Raw genomic sequence first — 15,187 nt, 5'->3', positions numbered from 1 at the left:
AATGCATTACTTAATTCAACAAGTCAACACCTGAGTCTTTGGAAGGCAGGGGGTCAGGGACCCCCTGGCCGTATTTATTAAAATATGAAATAAAATGAAAATTTTAATAAAATAAACATTTAGACAATTATTAAATGCACATTTCAGAACATTAGATTAATATCCATTTTTGACATGGTATGATGGGCTAACTTTAACAAATATCTAGTACAGCGTGTTTCCTAACCGAATCTAACATCCAGAAAAAGAAATGCATTCTAATAATTAAGTCGGACGGCAAGGTCGCTAACCGGTGTCAGATCCTTTACAGCTATGCTCTCACGTTCGAGATGAGCATGCGCAACCCAGGGCATGTTTCATCCATGTGCGCGCGCAACCCAGGGCACGTTTCACCCATGTGCGCTCCCTGAACTCCATTTAACCATAACAGGAGGGCCCGTACACTTGCGCACCTTGATGACGTCATAGTGTATGTGAGGGGTGGCTACCAGCCTGAGGAAAGCGTAGACTCCCTCCCCCGCACCCTTCTAAGCGATGGATATCCTGCCCCTGAAGTTCTGGGAGGGACCAGTGGCCCCTCCCGCTGGGCGGCCCCTTTCGTGAATGGGACCGCCCCCCCCTAAGGACCTTAAATTGCTGCTCACCGATTATGACCTTACCGCCAGACCCACATAATAAATACGACATTGCTATTCTAAGATGGAAAAAGGCCTAAGGAAAAATTAGTTAAAACCAGCAAAGCACACCAAACATATACATATGTACATTTGCCTGTAAACGGGAAAAAGGCCTAAGGAAGAAAAAACATTGTATTCCTATGATCTTGCATAACAAAGGCCTAAGGAAAACTTAGTTAAAACCACAGCAAAGCCCACAAAAAATATACATATGTACATTCGTCTGTAAACAGGAAAAAGGCCTAAGGAAGAAAGCATTTTATTCCTATGATCCTGCACATCGCCAGACAGTATACCTACCATTGTCCTTACCCAAAATTCGCTAACCAAGGGGATGGAGGGTGGGGAAAATTAAACAGCCCCACGGTGGGGCGAGGAGCGAGCCTGGGGAACGCGGGCACAAAGAGGCCGCTTCCCGCGCTCCCCAGGCTCTTAACCCCTTTGCAGTTGCGGCCCCGCCCCCTCGGCCCAGAAGTGCACAACTACTTCCGGGGCGAGGGGGGGGGGGGCAAGCCACCACGAAGGAACCGGGATATGGGAGGGGCCGGCCCCGCCATGCATGCGTGGGGGCCGATTGGCCCCCCCTTTTCTCATGGTCTGGGACTACCGGCCACCCCCCTCCTTAATACACAAAAAATGCATTACTTAATTCAACAAGTCAACACCTGAGTCTTTGGGAGGCAGGGGGTCAGGGACCCCCTGGCCGTATTTATTAAAATATGAAATAAAATGAAAAATTTAATAAAATAAACATTTAGACAATTATTAAATGCACATTTCAGAACATTAGATTAACATCCATTTTTGACATGGTATGATGGGCTAACCTTAACAAATATCTAGTACAGCGTGTTTCCTAACCGAATCTAACATCCTGAAAAATAAATGCATTCTAATAATTAAGTCGGACGGCAAGGTCGCTAACCGGTGTCAGATCCTTTACAGCTACGCTCTCACGTTCGAGATGCGCATGCGCAACCCAGGGCATGTTTCATCCATGTGCGCGCGCAACCCAGGGCACGTTTCACCCATGTGCGCTCCCTGAACTCCATTTAACCATAACAGGAGGGCCCGTACACTCGCGCACCTTGATGACGTCATAGTGTATGTGAGGGGTGGCTACCAGCCTGAGGAAAGCGTAGACTCCCTCCCTCGCACCCTTCTAAGCGATGGATATCCTGCCCCTGAAGTTCTGGGAAGGACCAGTGGCCCCTCTTCTACAAGGAGCCCTTGTTTCAATAATTGAATGTGTCTCACGTTTGCTTAGTTTCAAAACGGTGAACTATATAGGACAGTCTGCTAATTAGATATCTCATACCTTAATAAAGGGCTCTAGTAGCCAGGCAGATTGAATTAAGGCTGTTTTGTTTGAACTGATCTATGGAGGTACTCATAAACTTTGCCAAAACATGGGCGCATTCTTAGATGCTTGGTTCTTTTTGTGGTTGAACTTGCTTTGGAATGATCCTGTGTGATGTGGGAGGGTTCTCTGCAGATCTCTGGTAGCGTAAAGATGAGAGGAAGAGTCAGCTGTCTGGTTGCTGTGTGCTCTAGTTGCACTTGACCTGAAATGGTGAAGCAGGGGGTCTATCTTGGATGTTGTGTTCTTGTAGTGCTTGCCAGCTGTGAAAGCCATAGACTTCAATGGAGGCTCCCACTTTTCAAACATACATCACTCTCCAAAAAAGTGCTACTTTTCAATTCACCTTAGTGTGATCACCCTCTTAAATGCTTAATTCCGTCCGGCATTTTTTAGAAAAGGTTGGCAGGTATGAAAGGATGAGGTTGAATTGCTTATAACGCAAGGACAACAAGCCACTGCGAGTCTAAAATTATAGTTAACTTGCATCTAATTGGCATTTCGGCCTGTCATTTCGTCTCCTCTGCTTCCTTTTGAACACTAGAGATAACACTATTTAGTTGATACCTGTAACGCCGAATTAACTTGCAAAACGAGGTAGGCAAATTTGCAGGACGGATATTCTACGAATAGGTGCAGCGAGCATCAAGAGAACTCCCACGCCCTGCCCCCATGGCTCTAGAACTCCCTTTGCCACTCCCTCTGGCCTGCCTGCTGGCCACAGCAGCCCAGATGCGATAGTATTAGAACTACGTTCCCCGACATGCACTGGGGGCTGTCAGCGCAACTAGCCAATCGGGAGAGAGAGGAGGCGAAAGCCAACAAGAACGCAGACTTTCAGAATGAAACGTGTATAATAAAGAATCGTTTTTATCAGTTATTCTGTACTTTTTACACTTTCGGGGACAACAACCTATAGAGCATTCAGCAGCACCATGTGCACTAGATTTGGGCGGTACGGCAGCACCTGCCCTCCCTGTCTTGCAATGAGCGACCAGGGAGTGGGTGCGGGGGGCGGGGTGTTGTAAGTGCGTCACCGCCTCGTCCGCCTAGTTCTGGGTACAGAAAGGAGGGGCGGGGGCTGCAGGCAGGAAATGAAATACATTTTTGATAGAAAAATAAAATACGGAGAGCGAAGAGGCAACGAGAGGAAGGGTAGCGGGGGCACGGGCTTCCTTGGCAACGCCTGTTCCCGCGCTTCTGCCATCGGTCCACCCACCGCCGCCCGGGTAAGCAATGGCGGGGCCGCTCCTTGGGAGGTGGGTCCTGGGCAGCAGGGGGAAGGCAGGAAGGAGGAGCGGGGTGCGGCCGCTGCCCGAGGAGGAGGCAGCAGACAGGGAAAAGGGGGCGATCCCCGGCTCTCGGTGGGTGGTGGTGGTGGGTGAAGAGGGAGAGACATTGTGTCCGCTGGCGACGCCCTGTCGCCGCCCTACTTCCGCCCTCATCGGACAGGCCGTCCTGTCTTTACCAGGGGAGGAGGGCGAGCCGTACCCGCCGCCGCCCAGGAGGGGGAGAGGCAGAGGGGCTCGAGGGAGGGGGCAGAGCCCCAGCGGCCGCCATTCCAGGGAAAGGACGAGAGGAGGCGGAGGAGGCCGCCCCTCCCTCCCTCTACTCTCCCAGCCTCCGAGCCACAGCGCCCGGCCTTCTTCCCATTGCACCCTCCTCCCAGGTTCTGCTACCTCCATCTGTCATCTCCGAAGTGCCATGAAACACCGCCTAGTATTAATGCTGCAGGATGAGCGGTATGTACTGTACCTGCCCCTATACATAAAACCTCCATTCTCAAGCAATGTTCATTTCATGTGATATTGTTGCTGTCTCAGGTTGTGTGCACCACCGCCAGGCTGTTACTTAAAACTGGGGCGGGCTTCAGATGGTGGCTCTCGCATGCACTTTGGCATTATAATTTTTTTTCGGTTCAGAGATAAAAAAAAAAACAAAAAAAAACATTGGCACAGAACTATAGAAGCGAGAACACACTCCCTTTGGCCTAAACATATTGTGGAATATTTACGAGATACCTTGTTTTTCAGATATAAAGAAAGAAACTATGGCCACAGAAGGAGGGAAGTCAACCGATGCAGAATGTAATAAAAAAACCAAAACATCAGGCTCGCAGGTAACGCCCCATGACTCCTCTCCCCACGCCCCCTTCTCAAAAAACACAACTTCATTCACTCAACTTACTTTTAATTTAATTTAAGCTTTACTGTAGATAGGCCCATTCCCTCTCTTCGTTGCTTTTTACACAGCGTGTCATTGCCAGAAGCGTTATGTAATGTTGTAACTGTACTTGGAGGAGTGGTTACAGATCGTCCCTCCATGACTGTATTCTGAGCGAATGTAGCTTCTGTATGGAAAGGTCATCGATGCTGTGTGGTTGTCAAACATGATTTCATTTATGTAACACGTGATGCATCTGGAGTCCTAGATAAACATTCTACCTAAACGTTTCTCCATACTAATGTACTTAGTTATGTTTGGCAAGTTAATGAGTATGGGAGGAGGTGAATGTTTGTTTGACTTCACTTCCTAAATTGAGCTGTCAGAAAATGTGGTCACACCTACTGGCTCCGTCTAAACCCGCCCATTTTCCCCCTTCTCTCTTTGAGTAGGACTCCCAGCCGTCTCCACTGGCCTTGCTCGCAGCCACGTGCAGTAAAATAGGGACAACAGGCGAAAATCAAGCAGCTGGACCTCAACAAATTATCATAGACCCAAGCCAAGCTCTGGTACAGCTTCAAAATCAGCCACAGCAGTTAGAATTAGTCACTACCCAACTTGGTGGAAATACTTGGCAGATTGTGGCTGCTGCTCCTAATTCTAAGGAAAACAACATAGCCCAAGCCATGGCTATTGCTACAAGCACAACAGGCTCCACGAGCAGCAATAATGGCAACTCCTCGCCCACCAAAACGAAACTGGGCAGTTCTGTGTCTGCCCCAGGGCAGTTTCAAGTTATCCAGGTGCAAAATCCTAATGGGAGTGTACAGTACCAAGTGATACCACAATTCCAGTCGATGGAAGGACAACAGATTCAGTTTGCTTCCGCAAATGCTACATCGCTTCAAGATTTACAGGGACAAATACAATTAATACCTGCCGGGAATAACCAAGCTATTATTACAACTACAAACAGGACAGCTTCTGGCAATATCCTTGGTCAAAACATTGGTAATCAGACCTTACCTGTACAAATTAGGCCAGGTATGTCTATACCACTGCAGCTGCAAACTATTTCTGGCGGTCAGACTCAAGTAGTAACAACCTTACCTATAAACATTGGAGGAATGACACTTGCACTGCCCGTCATAAACAATGTGGCCGCGGGAGGAGCAACAGGGCAAATTGTCCAGGCCACTGATGGAGGGCTTTCCAATGGGAATCAACTGATGTCGACACCCATCACCACCACTTCTGTCAGTACCATGCCCGAATCTCCCTCCTCTTCTGCCTGTACAACCACGGTTTCCACATCTCTAACGAGTAGTGAGACTTTATCGAGCTCTGTGGAAACAAGTCAGTATGCAAGCACACCTGCCAGCACAGAACATGCTACAGAAGAATCCCAGACAGCAATTGCGGATTCAGAAGTTCAGAGTACTAGTCAGCTTCAGGCAAATGGGTTACAGAATTCTCAAGATCAATCTAGTTCACTTCAGCAGGTACAAATTTTAGGCCAGCAGGTTTTGCAACAAATACAGATCCAGCAGCCTCAGCAGCAGATAATCCAGGGAATTCCACAACAGACTTTCCAACTACACACAGGACAGACTCTGCAGGCTCTTCAACAACAGCCTCTGCACAATGTTCAGTTTCAAACATTAAGCCCAACTCAGGTTCTCATTAGGGCTCCAACGTTGACACCGTCAGGGCAGATCAGCTGGCAAACTGTGCAGCTTCAAAATCTACAGAGCCTTTCAAATTTGCAAGTTCAGAACTCTGGGTTGCCCCAGCAACTGACTCTGGCCCCAGTGTCTTCAAGTGGCAGCACATCTCTTGCCCAGATTGCGCCCGTGACTGTTACTGGTACACCCATCACTCTCAACACTGCTCAGTTCTCTTCAGTGCCAAACATCCAGACAGTGAGTGTTGCCAGTCTGGGTGCAGCAGGTGTTCAAGTACAAGGCCTCCCACTTACCATCACCAGTGTTGGAGGTAAGCTAGTTATGCCATTCGTGCTTCATTACTGTAGAGAGCATAGTTGATGTACAGCTTCTTAATATGCATGCGTTTTAACTGTTGTGCTGTGGACATGAAAGTAATTGCCACATAGATGTCTGCAATTTGACTTTGGGGTATTACATGAGTAGTCCACATTCTATTAACAAGTAGTTTTAAGATATAACTGTACTCCTGTATTTGTGTGTGAAAATGTGTCTACCGTCTGTCTAATGTGTTTATAGGAAACAATGTTTCTAAAATACAGGTTCATGTTTGCAAACTCATTAAAATAGAGTGTTGACTATTAATGGTAAACTGATTTACAAGCATGAAAATGCAAAAAGCAGTATAGGAATGTTACACCATGAAAACCAAATAGGATTTTGAGAGCCGATACCCACTTTCATTAGCATCCTTTTTTTTCCAAATTTCCTTTATGGATTATGTAGAGGTTAACCTTCCATTTCCAGACCACCCCTAGCAAAATTACATTATTTCAGGGCCAAGGGCGTAGCCAGAGATTTCCAGTTTGTACACTGACACTCTGCACACACACGTTTCTATTTCCTGGCTTAATCGCACTGCTGCCACCACAAGATTCTTTCAAAATATCTAATTCCAGTGGTGTCAAGCACCCACACCTTCTACAGTTTTGCAGGGTATACCATACTTGCTGACTTGAGCATCTTGTCAGATATCTATCCCATAGGTTATTAAACGCTACATATTCAAGCCCCTGACAGCCTAACTGGCCATCCCTCATTGAGCACAAATCTTACAGTGTCTACCGAGCCATAAACAGAAGAGCTAATTCTTAGTTTATTGAAACATAGAACAATGCCCCAAATAGCACAGCAGTACGGTTCTTCCGTGTAACTGTAACTGCATGTCTCAGCATCTCTTTATTACCTGAAATATGTTGAGTGACCATACCAGTTCTCGGCTACAAATAATACCAAGTAAAAATTCCTCACATTTTCCGATCTTTACAGGCACAGTTTTTCGGCAAAAGTTCTTTCCAATAGGTTAAACAGCTCATATATGAGACAGAAGAGCTATCACCTGGTTTATTTAGACTTTACAGATAAAAGTCTCAAAGCCAAGGGCCTTCCTCCTCGTTACTCAAGGGATCATGCACCAAAAACAGCTTCCTGTTTGCACGGATATTATGGACAGGACCATTAGATAACCGTGATTTCTCAGCCATATTGTTTTCTACCCCCTTGCCACTTACATAGCCATCTGCTACACAATTTGCATTTTTTGGTTTGTTTAGCAAGTGTTTCTAACTCGAGTCTGATCAAAAGTTATTCAAAAGCTGCACTCTGGTTGGAATGATGTGCTAGACATTTTCGAAAAGCTAACCTGTCATCTTCCAACTGTTGATGGCTGTATTGGAGCAATAAACAATAAAGAGGGGACCGTTTTGTGGTCTCAACGTCCCCAGTTCATGGACTGACCTTTTGGCCTTTATCTTGTATGTATAAGGTATAACTTGCATGCTTAAATGTATTTCGAGCGTGCTGTAAATAATGTTTCACCTTTTGCCATCGTATTGGTTTTTGCCACTGTTTATAGAACTTTATTTAGGCTCACAACATCGATGCTTTGGTCCAAGCAGCCATCACTTTTCAGACATCGTTCTCAAAGCTGTAGCTACTTAAAGTTGTACCCTTTTAAGGTCTAATATATTGAATTTTGAAGTACTTGCAAATGCCTCATAAATATTGAAAGTACAGTTTGATCTGCAGGGCTGTTCATAATCGAAAGATGTGCTTTTAAAGGCACTGTATCTTGAATGCTCTCTAAACCCAAAAGAGATGACCTATTTTAAAACCTAACTTGGATGCACCAAGTTAAAGAGGTGCACATTTTATTATGGACAACATGTACATTTAGGCTTTCTTTCGCCTGAGTTAAATATAGTATATGTTTTCATAGACTTGAATTTTGAGGTGTATTATGTGCAGTATTGATAAAATAGTATTCATGTACTTTTGTTCGAGACCAAATCTTTATTATTAGTGCATAACCTTTTTGAAGTGGATATAATAAAGTCACATAAAGCAATGCATAATTTGCCTTTAATGGAACCATGTATTATATCATTTAACTTTCCTTGGTACATAATTTGCCTACTTGCCTTTTCTATGTCGCATCGTTTAGTCAACACTTGCACATAATTTAGTTTTGCCATGCCGCATAATTCCGCTGACTGCAAATCCACTCTTAAATTTTGTTATCCCTCAGTTTAGATATTGTTACAGGATCTAGTATATCACCAGACAGAATGCTATCACGGAAAATGCGGAGCCTTCGCCAAAACCCTCTTCTCCAAAAGCAGCAAGTGAGCCAAAAGAATTTATGGGGCCTATTCACAGACTGCACTTTGTAGTACGTTTAGTAGCGCTACAGTAGTGCTACTTGCGTAATACAAGATATCTCTGTGCAAGAGTCTCTGCCTCTGCGTTCATATATTTTCTGTGCGAAGGTATGCCTCTGTGCTCCTATCTTTTCTGTGCAGAGGTCTCCGCTTCTGTGCTCATATCTTTTCTGTGCAGGGGTCTCCACCTTTGCACTCCTAACTTTTGTGTGCAAAAGTCTCTGGCATGTGTGCAGAGATGTCCTCACATGTATGCAAATGTTTTAGTGGTAAATATGGGAGGAACCTGGGGAAGGGGCTGTAAGTTGCAGAATATTTGCTCCTTAGTAGTCGGAGTTTAGGGAGGGAAAAACAACCCTTCAAAAAAGAGTAAGTCCATTGCTATTCCTAAACTGTTCTTTAGAAATTACTATAGTCAAAAAGGCCCCAAAGCTGCAGTAAGTGTACCTCAGGTCAGCCATGGAGTCAGTCCAGAAGTAACATGGTTAACCACTGATACTGCAAAGCGGTCTAATTGAAAATAATGGGTAAAACAAATAACAGTAGGGCAAAATGAGAAATTACTGGGATTTTTTTGTTGTTGTTTCAATTTTAGATTTATAATTTACTATTTATTTTAATAGTTTTTATCCAGGGATTACAACGCACCTGTAATGCAAGATGTGAAGCTCTGGACTCCACCACCCAGCTACAGGTGAAACACAGTACCGCACCAACCAATCACATGCAGGCTGACCAATTAAGAAAGGGACTCCAACCTTTTCTGACTTCACTCTGTTTGTGAATTTCCCCCATTTTGAGAAACCATTGTTTTAGGAGGAGGAGAGACAGTTTACAGACAAATGATCATTTGGCCTGTCCAGTAAAGTAGCCATTGTGAGATACTGCTTCTCACCTGTTGGGATCCTAGACAAGGTTGCAGACTGGGGGAGTACCTTGATTCACCCATCACTTGTTCTCTGGATGGCCCTGCCTCTCCACCTTTGCACTCCTAACTTTTGTGTGCAATCGTCTCTGGCATGTGTGCAGAGATGTCCTCACATGTATGCAAATGTTTTAGTGGTAAATGTGGGAGGAACCTGGGGAAGGGGCTGTAAGTTGCAGAATATTTGCTCCTTAGTAGTCGGAGTTTAGGGAGGGAAAAACAACCCTTCAAAAAAAGAGTAAGTCCATTGCTATTCCTAAACTGTTCTTTAGAAACTACTATAGTCAAAAAGGCCCCAAAGCTGCAGTAAGTGTACCTCCGGTCAGCCATGGAGTCAGTCCAGAAGTAACATGGTTAACCACTGATACTGCAAAGCGGTCTAATTGAAAATAATGGGTAAAACAAATAACAGTAGGGCAAAATGAGAAATTACTGGGATTTTTTTGTTGTTGTTTCAATTTTAGATTTATAATTTACTATTTATTTTAATAGTTTTTATCCAGGGATTACAACGCACCTGTAATGCAAGATGTGAAGCTCTGGACTCCACCACCCAACTACAGGTGAAACACAGTACAGCACCAACCAATCACATGCAGGCTGACCAATTAAGAAAGGGACTCCAACCTTTTCTGACTTCACTCTGTTTGTGAATTTCCCCCATTTTGAGAAACCATTGTTTTAGGAGGAGGAGAGACAGTTTACAGACAAATGATCCTTTGGCCTGTCCAGTAAAGTAGCCATTGTGAGATACTGCTTCTCACCTGTTGGGATCCTAGACAAGGTTGCAGATTGGGGGAGTACCTTGATTCACCCATCACTTGTTCTCTGGATGGCCCTGCCTATGTCAAAATTATGTTATAGTAACAGGGTTAACCCAAATTGTAGTCACAGGGACCTGGGTATACAATATTATATGGGAAAAGGGGTCCCAGACTTCAAAAGACAAAGGTACTCGAATAATGTTCATGAAGAAAAATCAAGATACACTTTTAGGAGTACAATGTTCTTTAATCACAGAGTACTCATTCTTATTATTAGACCAACAATTTCACTTAAAAATTCTTCATTAATTCAGTTATAATTGTGCCCAAGAGAAAGGGAGGGGGGAGGATAGGGGTGCAGTGAGGGAAAAAGTGTTGGATGAGAAGAGAAAATATTCACTTCAGTGTAAAGAAAAACATTCATAGTAAAAACATCACTTTGTGGCTCTCCAAGGGGGCCAAACATAATTGCCATACAAGGTCAAACTATAGTTCAAATAACCATGCTCCAAAAAAGGGGGAACAATCCTGCCAGGGATGGGAGCCGGTTCGATAAGGTGTTGGTAGTCTACGTTTCGACCCTAATAAGCGTAGGAAGTTTTCCCTTACAATGCGGGTCTTCTTCAGGACAGGAAGTGGGGGGGGAGAAGAAGGGCTTGGACTGTTTACCTACAAAAAATACATAAGTCAAAATTAGGGTCTCAAAAGATCCCAGAGTGTCACCTAATAAATACGAGAGACATCTACAAACTCCATAATTATACAAAATACGCAATTACGACAGAGGACAGTGTCAAAGGGGTCGTATAAAAGTGACTTAATTAACACAAATGGTCATGAGGCAAGGCTATTGTTACCTTGCAAAGCTGCAGATTGTGCGTCAAGTTACACAATAAAGTTTACTGTCCATTCACTGTTCTATGGGACGACTGGAGCTAAAGGCAAAAGCGTATGTGTATTATTTATTAAAAATGACTGCTGGTGAAGGGTACAATATAGCCATGTCACATAGAATTATAATTACCTCGCCTTTAAATATTCAGGCGGCCAGCGCTGTCAGATTTGTAACTGTTTCCTGTATCCCGGTATATTTAAACTGGGGAAATCAGAAAAGACTATTATATCATAGTCAGGTGTTTCATCCCAGAAAAAGGTTTGGCGCCCAAAAGAAACTAAAAGATACCTGATAATGGAGGTAATGGGGGCCAGACTTAGTTTGTGTATCGCTTTTCTATTCTAATATAATATCGCCCGGGCTGCAAAGATAATAGTGCATAGGTTACTCCTATTGCAACGAAATGACAGGCCTTCGCTATGACATCCTGTAGTCACGAGGCAAAGACCAGAGTTACCTTAACTCAATTAGAAGCGTGGACCGGCGCGGGCAAAACGCGATGTAAAAACGAGCTCACATTTGCTGGTTCACGGTATGACCCTCAGTTGCCGGCTAAAATTACAAGGCCATATGAGTTATCCATGCTGTCAAACTTCCATTTTTTAACATTTAAGAGTGCAAACCCACTAGAAATACCTGATAATGGAGGCAAGAGGCCGGACTTAGTTCATATATCACTTTTTAATTCTCATGTGCCAGAGCTGTAAAGATAATAGTGCAAGAGTTACTCCGAATGCAACGGAATGGCAGGCCTTTGCTGTGACATCCGGTAGTAACGGGGAAAATAACAGAGTTACCTTAACTCAATTCAAAACTTGGATCACCTGGGCAAACCGAGATGCAAAACTGGGCTTGCGTTCTATGGTTCACCGTCTGACCGTCAGCAGTCGACTGAAATGACAAAACCATAGGAGTTCTCTGCACTTGCATCTTTTAACATGTAGGAGTTCGAACGGGCGAGTGAGAAAGTAATACCTTGACAGCAGTAGAAGTCTCAGTTCCTACAAGCTAGTCCGGTTTCCAACCAAGCTCCGTATCCTTGCTATGGCTGTGCCTGGCGTGTGCGTTCGCAGTTGTATTGCGTTACTAGGGGGCGTAGCCTACCTTCCCGTTTGTTAGAAAAGGTAGAAAGACTCTAAGTGGGGTGGATTTTGTTACTCCGAAACCCTTTAGAATGGTATGCACCTGCCGCGCAGGGTAGTGAAATACCGAAATAGAGGGGGAACAGAAACAAACAAAAATAAATTCGTGAAACGCAGATTAAATATGTGAAATTTTAAAAATATATACAAAACTACATCATTTCAAAGTGAGCTGAGCTGATCTCTGGAATGGTCCGCAATATCTACATATTCACAAATACAGTAAATTATTCATAAAAACACTCCATGCACGCTGCATGTGTAATGTGTATGTCAGACCATTACTGTGTTCTAGAGAATGACATCGCTTCATCATATACCAATAGTTTGGAAAGCTGTAGCGCCAACCTGCCACACAGGGTAGTTCAAGCGCAGTCACTATCAAAACCATTTCAAGACTCTCCAATACATATATCCCTATGCATAAAGGAAAGGAGAGGACCGATTATTAGAAAGAACAGATTATAAATTAGCCAGTTGTGCAAAGCTGCTGTCAGATTCGTTAAGCCCAGTATGGACAGAGTCAAAGAAAGTGATCCATTTCAGTTCCCTAATATTCAGTATGGGGCCTATGTTACCTCCTCTTGGGCCCAGGGAGACATGTTCAAGGACAATTCATTTGAGACAGGGGAGTGTCCTGTTTCCATACAGTGTTCCACTAAAGGGGCACCTGAAACTTTACATCTAATGCGACTGCAATGTTGTAAAATTCGAATTTTTACTTTTTGTTGAGTTTGCCCAACATAAATAAGGTTACATGGGCAAATGATGCCTTGTGACTACAGGATGTCATAGCGAAGGCCTGTCATTTCGTTGCAATATGAGTAACCTATGCACTATTCTCTTTGCAGCCCGGGCGATATTATATTAGAATAGAAAAGCGATACACAAACTAAGTCTGGCCTCCATTATCAGGTATTTTTTAGTTTCTTTTGTGCGGCAAACCTTTTTCTGGAATGAAACACCTGACTATGATATAATAGTCTTTTCTGATTTCCCCAGTTTAAATATACAGTGATACAGGAAACCGTTACAAATCTGACAGCGCTGGCCGCCTGAATATTTAAAGGTGAGGTAATTATAATTCTATGTGACATGGCTATATTGTACCCTTCACCAGCAGTCATTTTTAATAATTAATACACATATACGCTTTTGCCTTTAGCTTCAGTCATCCCATAGAACAGTGAATGGACAGTAAACTTTATTGTGTAACTTGACGCACGAACTGCAGCTTTGCAAGGTAACAATAGCCTTGCCTCATGACCATTTGTGTTAATTAAGTCACTTTTATACGTCCCCTTTGACACTGTCCTCTGTCGTAATTGTGTATTTTGTATAATTATGGAGTTTGTAGAGGTCTCTCGTATTTATTAGGTGACACTCTGGGATCTTTTGAGACCCTAATTTTGACTTATGTATTTTTTGTAGGTAAACAGTCCAAGCCCTTCTTCTTTCCCCCCCACTTCCTGTCCTGAAGAAGACCCGCATTGTAAGGGAAAACTGCCTACGCTTATTAGGGTCAAAACGTAGACTACCAACACCTTATCGAACCGGCTCCCATCCCTGGCAGGATTGTTCCCCCTTTTTTGGAGCATGGTTATTTGAACTATAGTTTGACCTTGTATGGCAATTAGGTTTTGCCCCTTTGGAGAGCCACAAAGTGATGTTTTTACTGTGAATGTTTTTCTTTGCACTGAAGTGAATATTTTCTCTTCTCATCCAACACTTTTGCCCTCACTGCACCCCTATCCTCCCCCCTCCCTTTCTCTTGGGCACAATCATAACTGAATTAATGAAGAATTTCGGTGTGAAATTGTTGGTCTAATAATAAGAATGAGTACTCTGTGATTAAAGAACATTGTACTCCTAAAAGTGTATCTTGATTTTTCTTCATCAACATTATTTGAGTACCTTTGTCTTTTGAAGTCCGGGACCCCTTTTCCCATATAATATGTCAAAATGATAGCTGCACTCCATTTCGTGACCCCATGGCATTTCCAAAGTCAAGAATAAGGGAATGCCATTCGTAATGGTTGCAGGACAATGGGATGTGGTGGGGGGAGGGGGAGGGGTTTCACCGAGTGTAAAAAGAAGTAGAAGGGTAGAGGGAGAGTTACCTCTGACAATATTACCATCTCACATACAAACCAGTCTAGATGTTTTCATCGGGTACTGAAATATAGAAGAGTGTAGCAGTGTATTGCCAAGCTACTAACACTGGTGGAAAGGCAATGGGTGTGAAGGGAACATTATGCGTTTACCTGCTTCCCTTGTGTGGTGGATTTGATTGACTTCACCCATGTTGCATTGCGGTCTCCTCTCAATACAGCACATCTGCTCCGCAACCTACATTTCTAACACTCAGTCAACTTGCAAGCTTTCTACGATGCAAGGGACTGCTTCTCTGATGTGCACATAACCTTTCTTGGAAGTACACACAGCAGTTCCGTTTTCTGTCAGTCACCTCTTACACGTTGGTTTGTTGCTGGAGAGTTCGATGACATGTGGCTCATTGGTAAGTAAGAACATTTCACACTGCGTCTGCATTATGCTCTTCGGGTTGGCACATTAAACATACTTACTCATTAAAAACACAGTATATACATGTGACTTAGTCCAATGCTACCTGTGTGTAAATAGTATGCATTACATTTTGTTTTACAAAAATCGCATACCTTTGTTGCAGGTGTTGACCGGTATGTGCTTTCTCCTAATCTCCTCTCACCATACTGATGTCCAACCACACTACCTCAACAGACATATAAAGGGAACACAATTGTACAAGAGCCATCACTGAACGCACTTTTGGTATTCTTAAGTTGCAATTCACATGTCTTGACTGATGGGGGGACTCCCAAGAAGTTTTATGCAAGA

At 43.7% G+C, this 15,187-nt stretch overlaps 1 protein-coding gene across 2 annotated transcripts in view; it reads left to right on the top strand.

Annotated features, from left to right (window-relative positions):
• Positions 1–3,236: 3,236 nt before the first annotated feature.
• LOC147672016 (transcription factor Sp4-like) overlaps positions 3,237–15,187 on the top strand; it is a 131,760-nt gene continuing 119,809 nt past the window's right edge. Inside the window, exons 1-3 of one of the 2 annotated variants that reach the window (XM_086948052.1) lie at positions 3,237–3,266; positions 4,071–4,156; positions 4,653–6,195. In XM_086948052.1, coding sequence (XP_086804178.1) covers positions 4,088–4,156; positions 4,653–6,195 — 1,612 coding nt within the window. In that variant the 5' untranslated portion in view covers positions 3,237–3,266; positions 4,071–4,087. Of the gene's footprint in view, positions 3,267–3,490; positions 3,780–4,070; positions 4,157–4,652; positions 6,196–15,187 lie in introns of those variants that run through there. The other variant, XM_086948051.1, reaches the window with a different exon arrangement.

This window comes from Lissotriton vulgaris, unplaced genomic scaffold, assembly GCF_964263255.1.
Source record: "Lissotriton vulgaris unplaced genomic scaffold, aLisVul1.2 SCAFFOLD_3066, whole genome shotgun sequence".
Lineage (NCBI taxonomy): Eukaryota > Metazoa > Chordata > Amphibia > Caudata > Salamandridae > Lissotriton > Lissotriton vulgaris.
Note: the sequence above shows the minus strand (reverse complement) of the source record. Positions and strands in the feature narration are given on the sequence as shown.